General features: G+C 32.9%; 1 protein-coding gene across 2 annotated transcripts in view; it reads right to left on the bottom strand.

The window, feature by feature from the left end:
- LOC149425787 (lachesin-like) overlaps positions 1-17,123 on the bottom strand; it is a 1,060,028-nt gene that overhangs the window by 127,633 nt on the left and 915,272 nt on the right. For both annotated transcript variants that reach the window (XM_089644888.1, XM_089644879.1), the window contains one exon: positions 15,486-15,656. In XM_089644888.1, coding sequence (XP_089501014.1) covers positions 15,486-15,656 — 171 coding nt within the window. The remainder of the gene's footprint in view (positions 1-15,485; positions 15,657-17,123) is intronic.

Below are 17,123 nucleotides of genomic sequence, written 5' to 3'. Positions count from 1 at the left end.
CGTTATTTATTTTATTGAATACATTCCTTTTTCTGGTTCCCCCTTCTACTAAAGGTTGGCTATCATCAAGGAAATCTTCACTATGCAGGCTGCAGCCCAGAATAATTCAACATTTATGAATTATAAACCATTCCAGATACCTTGAACCTACTTTTATTGCTTTCTTCAATATTACCAAGGCTAAAGGTCTTATCAAGTAAAACTAGTAAACTGGACAATGGACAATATCAGCGGGAACATAACAAGTCAATCGGTTTAATTGTTGGCAGATGAATCATCTAAATGCATTTAAGATTGACGATTGATTTTATTCATTAATTTCATTAATTTAACATATATATCCAGCTAACAATAAAATCACCCTAATATAATATAACTTCCTTCTTCTCCTGGCGTTAGTAAGTTTTGATTGTTAATATTAATTTTAGTTGTTAATTGCTAAATATGTAAATACTCGTATATATGTCATTAAGATAGTAGTTATAGGCCTTAGTCGTAAGTCACTAGATGTAAGTCTTAGAGATAAGTCAGTAGTTCTAGTATTAACTATTTAAGAAATATATTTGTACAGCGCCCTTGAGGTGATTTCTCACGAAAACGGCGCTATATAAATTAGCCAAATATTATTATTATTATTATTATTAAAGAACGTCACCAATGCAGGACAATTATTTGAACGTGAAGGGTGGTAATTAAAATGTCCATAAGAAAAAAATAATTTAACACAATATGTGAACTAGGTATAAGTGATACATAAATCGGATTTTGAAACCGACTTGGTAAACGTGAGCATTTTTCAGCATATATGCAAATAAGCTTATAAAAAAGGCTAAGATATTTTTTATACGTGATTCAGTGGTGTTTAAATGCAAGACCCCATCACAGGGGGGAACAAATTTCAATCCTTCAGCCGGGAACTGGCAGTACACTATTATAGGTAGGACTACATCAAGCGGTGGTTGCTTATTTTTGCCAGGAGAAGGGAGGTTAAATAAAAAAAATTCATTGAAAACAATACTAACCGCTAACAAACGAAAAAAGTGAAACAGAAAAAGATTTGGTCGCATCTCGAACGGCTTGTAAAGAAGTCAAAGATGTCGCATTTCAAAATAGTATAAAATAAAGTCACCATTCGTGTCTGTCTGTTTGTGCGCTTAGTTCAACTAAACTACGATTAACTAGATTTTGATACGGTTTTCATTATCGTTTAGAGAATTGGGCTTGGGCCCAGCACTCACTCAGAAGTGGCGTTTGGTGCTGGTAGGCTGCGGCCTCAAACGTGTTGGCGGAGGCCATAAGCCGCATCCTGGCTCCAGTGACACTGTGTCTCATTAGGCCCGCAAATTCATTTAGTCCGAATTCCGTGAACGTTTACGATGCGCTGCTGTACCTTCTGTATTCAAATATGATTCTACAAGCGTCATTGTATTGGATTTGGAGTCGTTCCATCGAGCAAGTTCGGTAGTGACACAATGTCTCACACGTATACAGGCCAGTACAGAATGCGTTGAACAGTATTTTTTTAACAGTATTGCTCCATTTGAAAAATCTGCGGGCAATCATATTAGACACTATTCTAAGGCTTCTCCTTTGTCGTTCTTCGTCTTGATCAATAATGTGCCCCAAGTATTTAAGGTTCAAACATGTATTTATTCTTGCCTTATTGAGGTATACGGGGAGCATCTTACTTGCATCTGGATTTTTTCCGTGGTGGAACGCAAATAATTCTCAAATCAAGTATTTTTCGGGTTGTACGTCATATAATGCTATTTTCCATATTCTTTATAAATATTTAGCGGTAATCTCAATCCATATTCAAATTCTATGTACATATAAATACATGCATATTTTATTGTATGCAGAAGGTTTTGTAATCAAGTCAAAAAAATATATTTTCGGGCGTTTATATTTCTAACGCTGGCTAAACCCCAAAAAGACAAAATTATAATTTACTAAGGAATTGTATATCTTAAAAATGCGGCGAGTACCTCTGTTTGTCGCGATTACAAGTATATCGGAGCAATCCGTGTTGCGTTGTTTATTGACAATACTATTTGGTTTTCAAGGATGAAACACAAGTTATTCTTATTTTAGTGTTGTTATTTTGTTCATATTGCGAATATTAGTTCTTTTGTTATTTGTCGTTTATTTTCCTGATCACAGTTTCGTATTTACATTATGTATCGAAAACGTAGAAGTTTGAATATAGGTCGTTGTACAAGGAATGCAAAAAAAATGCTTTTGGTAGGTCTTAATGACAAAAACAAAGAAGAAAGGGAAATCCGGCTGTCAAACAGCAGATCTTGATCGGGATAGGCATAGATCCCAGAGAGCCAGAGAATATATTGTTTCTTTGTACGGAAGACAGAATCATATTTCAATATAGAGTACGCAGGGGTAAGTTATTCAGTTAACAGGGAGCTTGTTTCCATATCAGCCCGATGATCATACATTTCTGCAAATCTATTTTATCTCTGATCCAGAAACACAAACATCAACGCGTAACAGTGTCGCACAACCAATTGATAGTGGTTTGGTAAGATCTCTAAAAAATTTCTCTAAAAAAACAATTATTGCTTATAAAATAATTGTTACCCTTTGTGCTATGCATAAAAAATCTTCTTAGTCTTAAGCATTAGTTTACCAAAAAAATAAAAATTAATATTTGACAAGTTCTAATATTTTCACAAAAAAATGTAGACAATTTGTCTCGACACCATCTAGTGAGAGAGTTAGCACTTACAATGCCTTTCTCATATAAATAAAGTTGGTTGTTTCAGGTGAAAAATGTAACAAGCAGTAATTGTTGAATGAAACACTAGTATATATTGAATTATTTCGCGGATAAGAGATAAGCCGCCATAGCTCAGTGGTCAGAGCTGTCGACCGGAAATCGAAAGGACACGGGTTCAAGTCCCGTTGGCGTCATGTATCTTTTATCAGGAGATTTTTCAATGTGGATGAGTGTTTCAGGCTAATAATTATTGCTTATAAAATAATTAAATATGGGATGTTAACGAACCAATACTTGGTCGATCAATATACAAAAATTGAATCAGAGCGTTTAACTTACATCCGTAATTACCAAAATAAATTAAGAGCAGGAAATCACGTTCATCTCCATACTGATACTAATACTACCTTCATCGTTCACGGGTGGGCTTCAATATTTGCATGAAAAATCGCAGGACGCAATGACTTATGCTAGACATCACTGTAAATCTGATCTCTTTATAACTGAAATATGCAACGTGGACTGGACAGAAATCAAGTAAAATATCAACATCAATTTAACTCTACAAGACAGATACGATATAGTGAATTGAATATTCCATTAAAAGTATAGAAACTCCTATACCTCATAAACAAGACTCATATGAGTAAATAAATTGGAACTTAAAACCAACATGAGAGTCTCATTGTCTATACATGAAAACGGCTTTTTGCAGAGTTGTTGCTAAAAATTGGGAATAGGCAGCTACCACAATACAATGGAAGAATTAATATCGACAGTAAAAACCTTTGCGTTTTAGTTAATGACTTTCAAGAATTGGTCGACAATATTTATCCCGAAATTGATGACATAATTTGTAATACTATAGCTTGGTTCAAGGAGAGAGCTATTTTGTCACCTACTAACGAACAAGAAGATAAAGTAAATAACTTGATTCTCTCTAAGATTGATGCACCGACGCCAGCATGCTATTCTATAAAAACTGTGCTAGATATTGAAGGGGCTGTTAATTTTCTAACGGAATTTCTTAATTGCAGTCCTCTGGACTCCTTCCACATAAATTGGTGTTGAAAGTAAGGTGTCCTATTATTTTATCACGGAACCTTAATCCAACCAAATTGTGCAATGGTACACGTTTGCAGGTAAAATCTTTTATTTTAAAAAACGTGGAACCGAAGAAATTGTTTAATTTTTCGGATTCCTTTAATACCGACGGATTTACCGTTTTAATTTAAACGACTGTAATTTCCATTAATCTGTCTTTTCCAATGACCATTAACGACTGTTATGATGCCATATTAGTGCATTGCACAGGTGCGAAGCCGGGACGGGTCGCTAGTATTCTTTTAACATCGCGTTTGGGTCCCACTCAGCTTAGTTTGTTCAATTCCTCGGCTGGCTAAGTCCTTCATCACAACACAAGCAACATTTTTAGCTTACTGTAGTGGTAGTAGGAGATTTTCAAATATTTCCAGGTTATTCGTAACCCAGGAATGTTTGTCTTTCTTTTAGTAAAAAAGTATTAGTAGTTCTAAATCAAAATATGATAGTGTTAAGTTGATGGACGTTGAAATATGATTTAATTAGGTCAGTTGTCAGAGCAATGCAATGCAAAAAAGAGGTCCTGGGTTAATTTTCCTGATGTGACCGAATCTTTTTCTATTTCATATTTTTCATATGAGAGTAGTTTTTAAAGTTTGTTAATTATAATATTAATGACTAAATATTAAAATTTGAGGTTTTCAATAAGTTTTCAAAAAAAGATATAACCCTGTTCTTTCACAAAGAGAATGAATCACAGGCAAAATAATCTAATCAGGAAGAACGAAAAATTAATAATTGGTTTATTTGACAGAGCCCTTTAATCAAACGGTACCGAGTGCAACTCTTCGTTTTCGACAAAGAGAATTTTGAAAGTGCACTTAACGATTCATCCGGGCCAGAGTAGGTACACTGTTCCAGGGATCGGTGAGGTATTCCAGGGGCGTTTGATTATTTGAACCGTTCTGCCAATTCAATGAGCTCCAAACACTGGCTTCGCGAACTCGATTTGAAGGCAGCCCCGGGGCGAGCAGAATTTCCGACCAAACAACAACTGTGCAATACTGTGCACGCCTGAACATTTACACATCCACCAACTCTAAGATTGTTTTTAATGTTTTTTAATCACCTCCAGTTGCTGCATTATGTCATAGGATTTCGCTCCCTAAATAAGATTGTTTTTTTGATGTGATTTAGGTAATTGACGAGGCTACCCGAGGTGGCCCAAAAGCGGAATGTGTCAACGAGATGAGCAGCACGTACAGCAGGCATTCGAGTATTGAGAAAACATTACGTAATACCTACCTACCTCAGAACAGGTAACATTAACATTCACGAGTTTTGCCAAAATAGGGCCTACCTAATATATGCAGAAAGTAAATAGTTAAAATTCTAGCCACTCATATCAGGAATACCAACAAAAGAAAATGTCATCTACAGAAATCATTCCATCTGTCATCCCATACAACGAAAGCGAATTTTCATTTTACGTAATTAAAAATTAGAAAATTTCCAAATGCAGTCTGATTCTTTTTATAGTAATTAAGGTAAATTAGAAGCTTTTATTTCAAAATATTTCGTATAATCCGTGTCCATTGATTCCAAATTTACCTGAAATTGTAAGTAAAGTTTGATTTTTTTGAAGGTGAGATATATATAAAAATATATAATTATAAATAGTAAATATATTATATAATTATAAATCCACCATTATAAAGACGGCTTCAAAATAAATCAGTTCCACTAGGTACGTAAATACATAAATCCCAGATAATGTTTCGTCTTATTGTTTCAAAATTTCTAGTGAAGTTTATCATCTGACTTTAAGAAGTATACAAGTTGAAGGTGAAATACCTTCCTATGCTTAGCTTTACGTATATGATTCTGATGAGACTGTTAGAGTACGTATGAGACACCAACGTAATGCCGATTTCTATTAAATATAATGCAAATAATTGATAGTGAAATCCGCTAAATAAGCCCTTATGTCCATCAGTACAAGAAACTAAAAGAAGCTGTCGAGGAAGAAGAATTACGCATAGCGGCTGACAGTGGGCAGGTGAGAGATATTCGTCTATTATTTACATGTTCATCGGCTGATGGCAAACGGAGGTACAATGCTCCAACCAGTTTTCACGATATCGCCATGGTATATGTAGCAGACAAAGACGGGAATTTACCATCGGGTATAGAGATATTGCTGTTTACAGTAAAAATGTTGAAGTACTTTAAAGGGTGGCAACTTTATCAAAGCATTTAGATCCTATGGTTTTCCCACTATTATTTCCATTAGGAGAATGTAGTTGGACCCCAGGCTTTCAGCATCATACTGATTTCTGTATAGCTCAACATCATACTGTAACTGCTGTGTAGTTTTATTTTTTTATTTTTTTATAGTGAATACCTCACAAGAGTCCCAACTGCTCCCGTCTGGAGCCAGTGAGACTATGGCATCCCCAATTGGGGGATGTTGTGAGGCTGAAGGTAAGTGGGGAAGGGAAAGAGGAAGGTGGGGAAGTACCTGGCTATTCAGATCTAGTCACTAAACACGGCTAAAGCCATTTGGAGCAACGTTTCAATTCTGAATGGTGGTCTTACACCAGGGCGATACTGGTAGTATCTTCCACTCTGGAACGTGCCGCAAATATACTATATATTATTTTAATTAATTAATTGTGAAATTACACAAATTAATCAAATAAAATTTATTTGCGCACGCCGGGTTCGAACCCGCGACCTTCGGAATGGCAGTCCAATGCGTTACCACTGGACTATGCCGGCCGTCGAAGTCGACTGCAAGTAAATTAGCAGTGCGAAGAAACATCTTTAATCTAGTCCATTACGCTGGTAATTTTTTTCAACAGTATTTAATTCATGCTTACATTATTTATGAGTCTGGTCGCCTAGATTACAATGGGAAAAATCAACGACACCTCGGAGTAGAATGCTACTAAGGTTTGCAAGACCATGTAAGAAATTTAGCCACTGATAGAGGAGTACGTGCAGGTAATATAGGCCACGCCATATGAATAAACTATATCAATATTCAATGGCAATGGTACGTAAATTTGGTTGTCTTGATATATTCATCACTTTTACATGTAATCCCAAATGGCCAGAAATGAAAACAGAATTGGAACATTATCAATCGGCCGGGGACAGGTCTGATATAGTGGCAAAGGTTTTTCATCTAAAAGTCAAGGAATTCATGATATGACTGAGAAACATGTTTTTGGAAAGGTAATTTGTTGTGTGTATACAATTGAACAGCAAAATAGAGGACTCCCTCATCTTCATGGTGTGTTTAAACTTTGTAACCAAGATAAGTTGTATACAGCTTCTGATATTGATAATGCCGTATCTGCAGAACTACCCCATCCAAAGAATACGGCTTTTTATCGTCTTATTTTTAAAAATAACATTCATGGACCATGTGGCATACTTAATCCAAGGCCAGTCTGCATGGTAGACAGTAAGTGCTCTAAAAAAATCCCTAACTCATTTAAAGATGCTACTGATAATAATTCCTTAGGTAACCCGGAGTACAGTAGACGTTTATAATTTTTATGAAAATTACGTTGTTCGGGATATACGTATCGACAAACGATTTGTTGTTCCATATAATGCATTCCTTAGTAAAAAATATGATTCTTGTATTAATGTTAAAATGGGTTCCTCTGTGGAAAGTATTAAATATATATTTAAAGGTTTTGATTGGTTGGTTTTGAGTCGAAATAAGAAAAGAAACTGAAAATTTGGGAGAGAATGCGGTTATTCAATACGATGAAATTAAGCAATATATCGATTGTAGGTATGTAAGTGCCCCCAAAGCTGTCTGGAAAATTATGGAAAATCCTATACATGATCAATCTTACTCATTTTTACTTCTGGCTTTATATTTACCCGACAGCCAATCTGTTTATTTTGTTGAGGGGTGAGTGGGAACAGGCTCTCAGGGAAGCATTTACAAGCAACAACGCAACAACTTTAACAGCGTGGTTCCAATTGAATATTCAAGATATTGAGCGATGCTCTATTCTGTATCAAAATATAACAAATAATTATGTCTTTTCAGCTGGTAAAAAGTTGACGAAGCTACAGCGAGGAGGCTGCAACATCATTGGACGAATACCCACAATTTCTCCTAAAAATATGCAACTGTATTATTTACGGCTGATTCTGTATCATTTGTGGCTGGAGCTACATTCTTTGAATCTTTGCGGACTGTTGATGGTAATTTACTACCTACTTTTCATAACGCATTGCGTGAACTGAAGCTCATTGACAAAATAGAAGAATGGACGCAGTGCATGATGGAGGCTTCATTGTATTTGATACCTAAAACTCTTCGACATCTATTCGTTTTAATTTTTATAAAATGTACCCCTTCGGAACCGTTGCAGCTGTAAATGATTTCAACAAATGTATGTCTGCAAAATTTTTTCAACATGGTGTTGCTGAAGAAACAGCTATTAATATTTGTCTTTCAAACATACAGGATATGCTTATGAAGGAGAATTCATCTTGCAGAATGCAGGGCTTACCTGAACCTGATGAAAGTTGCAGTTTAGGACAAATGACTGATTTTTTTCCATCACCTGAGAAATTCTAAAAATATAGTACTACAGGATTCATATGTCTTATTCTGATTTAAAAATGTAGAAATTCTAACTCTACAATTGTAAATGTTCTACAAAATGCCCTGGAAAGAATCTCAGACTTGTGATGTCCCGAAAGAAACCATTCATCTATTCTGAATGCAATTACTAATGTTATCCAAATTCACCTTGGTTAAAGATTACATATTTGCTATTCTTTCAAGGATAAAGAAACCATACTGTCACTTCAAATGCAATCAATATTGTTCTCATAATTTGTTTTGACAGCATCGCCATTCCATTGTAAGAATATTATGTACTAAATACACAATATGGCTGTTCTGAAACAGGAATCCTTGCCAGTTGGACAGACAAAGATTCATTTTGTTTTGTATTGTTTTTATTTAATATATAAATATATATTTATATTTAAATTTTTTACTTATTAAATAATTAATCAATTAACAGTATAATAGTATCACAGAGTATAATAAATGTTAACGAAAATAATTCATACAATTAGTTTTCACTGCTATTGATTTTTTAATGTTCCTTTTCTATAGAATACAAATAAAATGTTCTATTGAAAATCAAATGGAGTTCTACGAATTAAACACAAAAACAATAAATAAAGTTATTTACTAGGTTATTATGCATGTGTGAAATAAACTGTTTTTTGTAACTAGTGGAGAACCATTAAGCTGCATCTCGACTATTTTAGGGCTGGAGTTCAAATACTTTATTGTTAAGTTTGTTTCGCCATTTTTTTCCTGGAATCCAGTTCTTTACAAAGCATTATCAATTGCCGCCATTGTTGGAGAGTTTGATCATTACTGGCTTTAACACCTTCCTTTAATTTTGTATTGTAAATTAGAATCGCCCGGGCTAATTGATGATCTTTAAGTTCCAATTTGATATCTGTGGCACCATACACAAATTAATTAATATATATATATATTTATATACAATTAATAAAAATAATGTAATTTCTGAGAACACTTTAGGTGAATTGATGACTGCAAAACGTAATGACTAACAATTTCAAGCATATGATTCTATTTTGAATAAGTTTTTTTCAGATGAAAATGATGACAATAAGTGTTTCTTTATTGATGGCGCTGAAGTTTTATCAGTTGCTTGGACAGGCATTGCAGCTCTCTTGCTTCCAGGTGGGGCAACGTCACACTGCTTTTCATTTACCCCTCAATTTACAGGACAAAACAACATGTAAAGTCACATCGAAGAACTGGAAAATTATAACGAAAGCAGATATTATAATATGGGATGAAGCATTGATAGCCCCAGGTGTAGTTTAAGAAATAATACGTAATATCATGGGAAATGATTCTGTCTTTGGTAACAAAGATAAAAAGCAGCACACTTTGGTACCATTTCAAAATTTTTCAATTAGAAACAAATGTCAGAGTTTTAGAAGGTGATTTTTTTTTTCTAAATGGCTTTTGGGCTTAGGAGATGGAAAACTTCCTCCTGTAGAAGGAACATTAGTGACATCTGTGCTAATTCCCTATGAAAATATTTGCCAAAATATTATTCAATATATACGGTGAGACACATACAACTGCTGATGCTTTACTGGTGAGTCAACGTACCATATTGTGGCCCAAAAATAGTAATGTTTGTGCAATCAATGAGGATGTACTTTCACGGATAGAAGGACAAATGAAGACTTTCATTTTGTTGATACCATCAATTATGAAGAAGGAGATTTAGATTATAATGAGCAAGCTAATTTTCCTGTTGAATATTTAAATTCTATAAACACAAATGGCTTTCCACCAACATATTAAATCTAAAAATTGGTGCCGTCATTATGTTACTTAGAAATTTATATGTTGGTGATGGCCTTTGTACAATAATGGTTGATTAAATTTCAGCTGTAACTTAATTCAAGCCGAAATTATTACGGAGAACAGAAAAGGTACAGAACGTTTCATTCCTAGAATTTGATTTGTCGGATGTTACAATACCATTCAATATGTGCAGGAAACAGTTTCCAGTCCAATTAGCTTATGCACTGACCATCACTAAATCTCAAGGACAAACTTTTGAACGGGGTGGACTGTTACTTCCTGAACCAGTATTTTCTCATGGACAGTTGTGCGTTGCATGTTCCAGAGTACGAGCGCAGTCATCATTATATGTACAGATTATTGATGGTTCTAGACTAGAGCAAATTCTGACCGATTGGCATACGAATAATATTGTTTATAAAGAGTTTTTTTGGGATGATTTCTAATAATCAGGTGTGTTGGTTGATTTTTTGCTTTAATTTTGGTTTAAATTTAAGTAAAAATTAAGTAATTAGAATTGATTAATTAATTATAAAAGTAAACGTGATAGATAAATTTTAATCAAATATATTATTAAGATAAAAAGAACTGCCTAATTCATTAAATAAATAATCTCATAGTTTTAGTTCAATCAGTTATCCAATTCCTTGTGACAAAAAAATGATAGCCCGTTTTATACGATTTCAGAAATTTGGTTTTACAGTGAATATTTCTGTAAAAATTAATTCCTTCGATTAAAAAACTGAAGGTGTTATTTAAGAATTGGTATTCGTACAGCGGCAGATAATATTTATCGAAACTTCACATTCACTTCAAAAAAGTTGTTTTGGTTGGAAAAAATATCAATCATGACCTAAAATATACTTTCCGAAAGATTGGAACTAGGATTATTGTGGTACTCTTTCAGAATACAGAACGGTAGAACGTCCCATAATGTTATGTACCTGGGCTAATGCAGGCCATTCCATTTCATTTTAAGAACATGACCAATAATACTAAATTACCGTTTTTAAGTTTGTTATAGTAAATGGCACTTAAAGTGAAATGACACAACTGCGCTATATAAATGCTTTGTTATCATTATTATTAGATATCATGGTACTGAGAATCGGACACCAAAAGTTTGCAAGTAAAACTTACGTTTTACAATTAAAAAAAGGTGTTTATTTGGAGAAAAAAATGTATGGTAACATAATATAAAAAAATAACGTATTGTTTATAATATATTAATATTTATTTCATAATAATTATACGAGGACTATAATAATAGGACTGTAATATTTAAAAATCTTTTAATGAAAAAATAAGAAAATACACAGATTTAAGAAATGAGATAAGAAGAATTTGGCATTCTCAGACTATAAAAATATTACCATTTGTTATTTCGGCTACTGGCATTATACCTAGCTCTCTCATTAAAAATTTAAGCGCATTCTAATACGCCTAAATAGATCTATCTATCAAGAAAACATAACTTGATTGAATCTCGCAATATAGTGCCACATTATGAATACGCACTAAATTATTTTTTAGAAAATTAATTTTATAAAATATATTGTGATGAAACTATACTAACAGACCGAACGACTAGTCATAATAGACCCGATATAGTTTTATATGACAAAATTAAAAAAAAAATTCTTCATTGATGTCGCTATTCCAAATTCCTGGAATATTCAAAAATCTTTTTCTGAAAAAAAAAGAAAATACACAGATTTAAGAAATAAGATTAAAAGAATTTGGCATTCTCAGACTATAAAATTTTTACCATTTGTTATTTCGGCTACTTGCATAATACCTAGCTATCTCATTTAAAAAATTAGGCGTATTAGATCTGTCAAAGAATTTATATATAAAATTGCAAAAATCAGTCGTTTTAAATAGATGTAGGATTACGAAAGATTTTTTAAATATTTGTATTGAGGGATCAGTAGGATTTATAGGTCCAATTAGAAGTTCTACCGAGCCGAAACCTCTGATATGAAAATATCTGGAGTCGGTGAATTATTTTCCCATTTGATCTCTGATGATTTGACGTGTTGTTCTTGTATTATTTTGTATTTATTATTCTTATATAATGCACTTGCATCATGTGGATTGACAAGATTATCATTTGTGGAAAAGTGTTTGGAAGGGCTTAGTTTTTCCTGTGGGGAAGATTTAACCCAGACATAAAGTCGGAAAAACGAAAAAATAAAAAAGGAAAAATAACACCGAATAAGAATAAAACCGAAGCAACAAAAACAACAACAATTACAATATTAATAATGAATGAAAACTAATTTTATTTTTAAAAGATGGTAAAACTGAATTCCGTTTTTATGATTTTTTTATTATAAAAACCCTTCCACTTTGCATTAAAAATCACCTATTAAATTAACAACAAATGCTTAGATATTGCTAAAACTAGAAGCGTTACATAAGTTTTTTCTCACTTTTAAATCATGTTGATGGAGGTTTCCACTAAGAAATGAGGTAACATTTACTTTTTATAAAAAGTAAATAAGTTATTGAATACTAAAGCTTCGAATAAAACAAATAATCACTGGCAATACCGCTGTAAAACGAATTTTTACGAAAAACTTTTTATTTACTCAATGCAAAAAAAAAATGCATTTAAAATGTAGATAAACGAATTTGATGGTTATACTAACGTGTTATGCCAGAATGTGAAGACTTATTGCTTGGTAATTTAATTCAAGTAACGTACAAATTTAATGGTAGGTATTGCTTTTTGGCGGTAAAAGGGTCAAAAACGTTCTATCCCGTTAGGGATTGTCATCTATGACAAAATTTTGCTTCTGCTTTTAGAAAAGTACTTATTTTGTTAAATAAAACCACCTACTCCGATTTCATTAGTTTGCGATATTAAAGAAATTAATAAATAAAAAATAAAAAATTGTTAAGAGTTATTAATTTTTGTTAAGAGTCAATACATATATTGTATAAGAAACTTAACAGAAGTGCATAAACGATCCAAGGTTGGGATGTTCCATCTCTGTCACAAGCGATCATATCGAAAATCAGCGCAATTTTGAATTTATGTAAAAAATCATTACATATACATAAACGATCCAAAGTTGGGATGTTCCATCCTTTGTCACAAGCGATCATATCTCTTCCCGTTTTAGCTTGACGGCTTAAAAATTAATAGAAAAAAAACTGTATTTCTGTCCTGTAAAGTTATTGTTTTTAAAATAAGTGTTAGATTGTTTTATGAATGCTTAAGATTTATATGACGAAGTATATATAGTATAACGTGGAAGAGAATGGTAGAAGAAACAGGGGACGCCCGTGGAAGACATGATACTTGTACAATCAAGTTAAACAAATACTTTCTACCACGAGCTGTCAAATCGTAATTATCGATGTTACGGTGCTTGGACATATTGTTTAAAATATTCCTCATTTGAAATTTAAAAAAATGTTAAGTTCTCAAAATATATATATATAAAATAAGTAGGTAGGTATTAAAATATCCACTTACAAATCCGAGCGACACGTCATGTACCATCAGATCCATTTTTAGCGCTATGACATTGACAGCTTATAGTTCCAAAAAATGCGTTTGCCAATAATTTCCCTTTACATAATGGCTTCATTTATTTTTTAATATTTTATTGTAAACATACATTTTTTGCACAGCTTTTGAAGAATATATTAGCTGTAAATATCAATTTTTATCTTAAATCAGACCATACAGCCTACAGAATGTCGTTATGTAGAATGTTTGCAGCTGTTCTTTCATAAGACAGCACAAACAGATTTTGCTTAGAAATTACACGCGAAACGGCTAGATATAGTTGTCCATGTGAAAAAACTCCACGCTAAAAGCTAAACCTCCAACATTGAATGTTTTAGCCATGTGACTTGTTAATGGTCATTGAAAAATACAGTTTTACTGGAAATTAAAAAAACTATATGAGTCTTGTTTATGAGGTATAGGAGTTTCTGTACTTTTAAATGGAATACTTTATTCACTAAATCGTATATGTATTATGGAGTTAAATCGATGTTGATATTTTCCTTGATTTCTGTTCAGTTTGGGTTACATATTGCAATTATAAAGAGATCAGATTTCAAAGAGTTGAAGTCATTGCGTCCTACGATTTTTCATGCAAATATCGAGGCCCATCCGTGAACGATGAAGGTAGTATAACCAATTGTTCAATCTCGCTGTTATGTTTATTCAACCATAAAGCATCCTGAAGATGAACGTAATTTTCGGCTATAAATTTATTTTGATTGTTACGGGTGTAAGCGAATCGCTCTAATTCAATTTTTGCATATTGATCAACCAAGTATTGGTTCGTTAATATCCCATATTTATTTAAGGGGTTAAAATTATTATGTCTTGTTATTATACGATAGCAATAGTATTTGAAGCATTAAACCGATTCACGTAAAGGTGCTCCACTAATCGGTGAACTTGAGAAACATTAATGGCGTATCCGTCTTCTATACTTCGATTCGCTACTGTAAGTGTTCTATGATAACTCAACACAGTGACAATTCAACATACCTTTAAAGAGTGATATAAAGTCATTCGAAAAGATGAAAAAAAGTTTAAACCTAACCTAACCTAACATAACCTACTTACCCCAGTTAATAAAGTTTTTGTTTCATCATTTTCCATGACTATATATAACTTTTTAAAGATGTGATGAATTATCATTTTGATGATTTATCCGGTCACCAGGGATTTGAACTTTGATTTTAAATTTAATTGAGTACTTTGAAGTCCTTAAATAAGTCCTTCGTGGGGTGTGGTAATTTACTATCGATTGGTGGTGCGACACTGTTACTCCGCGTTGATGCTCGTGTGTCTGTATTTACAATTTCGCCAGTATTAGCAATGGAAGCGCCCGAAAATATATATTTTTTGGTTGGTTAAAAAACGTCAACTTTTCTATACTTTCAGAAAATAAAATATTATTATTACTTTATACATATATCTTCTGGAAGAAATTTTCAAAACGATGATGAAAACCGTATTAAAATCTGTTGCTTAGTTTAGGATACACAAACACACACAGACAGACACGAAAAGTGACTTTATTTTATACTATTTAGAGAAGAAAAAATTACAAAAACACTTTTTAAGGCTCGAGGTCTACTACTAATTATTCATAATTTATTACAGTTTCGTTAATACTGTGTGTTCTGATGATAACACAGGTCGTATTGACACCGGTAAGAACAGTTCAATTTTATTTATTTTAAAAATGATCCTCACAGAGTAATCGAGTCTTCAATAAAATGCTTTCATCACAAAAGTAAAATAAAAATAAGTTTACTTACCCCTGTTAGTTTCACCTTGAGCGTCCCTCAGGAGGATGTGATCTCCATCTTCTCTCCTCCACATGATTCTGGGGGCTGGTCTGCCCTGGGCCTTGCAGACCAGAGGAGACTCAGCGCCCTCGTCCACTTCCACATCCCTTGAAGTGTCTGCGTCCACTATATCGGGTGGTACTGAAATAAATCAAAAATTGTTATTAAACATATTAACAGTATGGTTTTTCCGTATTTTTTCATGTAGACTTGAGATTAAGTTAGTACTTTATAAAGTCTCATGATAAAGCAGATCAGTGAAAAAACGGAACACTTTAGAAAAGATATGTGTTGACATAATTTTTCGCTATTAGTGAATACTTTTTTATTATTTAAATTTGGCTTTCACCCATTAAAGCGGTGATCTTGGCCATATAAAGTTCAGATTTTCTCTTAAAAGTAGTTACATTTTTAAACTACTGTTACATCGAAGAAACAAACTTGTTTGTAAAATTCAGTAAAAGAGAGTAAACAAATATACAGACAATTTTAGAGTGTCTAATAAAAGCAGGGCAGCGTTGGTATAGTAATAGTAGGTAATCAATAAATTATACAAATTTGAACCTATGTACAATAATAGCGTGCGTTCATCTCCATTAAAAAAAACCTTCGAACGCTGAGTTCTAGCACTATGATATATGAAGCATTTTCTAACAAGAATGTCTATATCGAAGCACCTAAATTTAGCAATGAAGTTATTACTATTATTATCATTCACCAAAAAAGGCAAGATGCCAAATTATTTTTAACTCTATGTTTTCTTGATTAAGAAAAAATACTAAACTTTTGCAAAAATCGATAAAATCTTGAGAAAAATCAAGATAATATTTTACGAATGCTTAGCGTCATTTCAATGTAAGTTAGAACCTAAAAATAAAATTTACAAAACCACCTTCTGATTCAATCTGATTTTCTTCTAGATACTAAACAAATATTACTTATTCTGATTAATTATTCAGAAAGAAAATTGCTACGATAAAGCACAAGAAGCATGCCACGAATTACACTTTCTTTCAAGATTCCACAAAGTAAGAGGGAAAAACTTTAAGGATCTGTAATGCGCTTAACTAAACGGAGAGAGAGAAGCCTCACTGCTGAGAGAGGTATCAGACGGTCGAGTGTCTCAGAAGTGTCAGCGGAGAATATCTAAATTTGGGGACTCCTTTGTGATGCAATTTCTGCAACCGCCAAGTTTCTAGTTTGGAAATGAATTAAACAATGGAGTCATCGCAATTCTATTCCTGAATGATGCTCATTCAAATGGAAGTAATCCTGTTTGAGTTTGGTGAGATAACGGTGACTGAAGTAATATGGAGAAAACAACGCACATTATGCTTTAAATTAAAATTTATTGAATTCAGTTATAGTTATAGCCTGAAAGTCAATGTGTTTTGACTGCTTTTATGTTATGCCGTTAAATTCACGTTATGGCAAAAGTGAAACCTACTAATAAGTGATAAAATTTAAAAATATATAAGTAAATATTTAACCCCTAAATATTAAGAGTGACGGTTGCAATAATGTATACTCTAAAGAAAATAATCGAGTATTAAATTATTTGGTAGTCAATGCATAGGTATAATTAAAAGTATTCAATAGAAACATATA

This window comes from Hesperophylax consimilis, chromosome 2 (assembly GCF_061612785.1).
Source record: "Hesperophylax consimilis isolate HC1 chromosome 2, BYU_Hcon_1.0, whole genome shotgun sequence".
Lineage (NCBI taxonomy): Eukaryota > Metazoa > Arthropoda > Insecta > Trichoptera > Limnephilidae > Hesperophylax > Hesperophylax consimilis.
The sequence above is the reverse complement of the archived record's forward strand: the minus strand, read 5'-3'. Positions and strand labels throughout refer to the sequence as shown.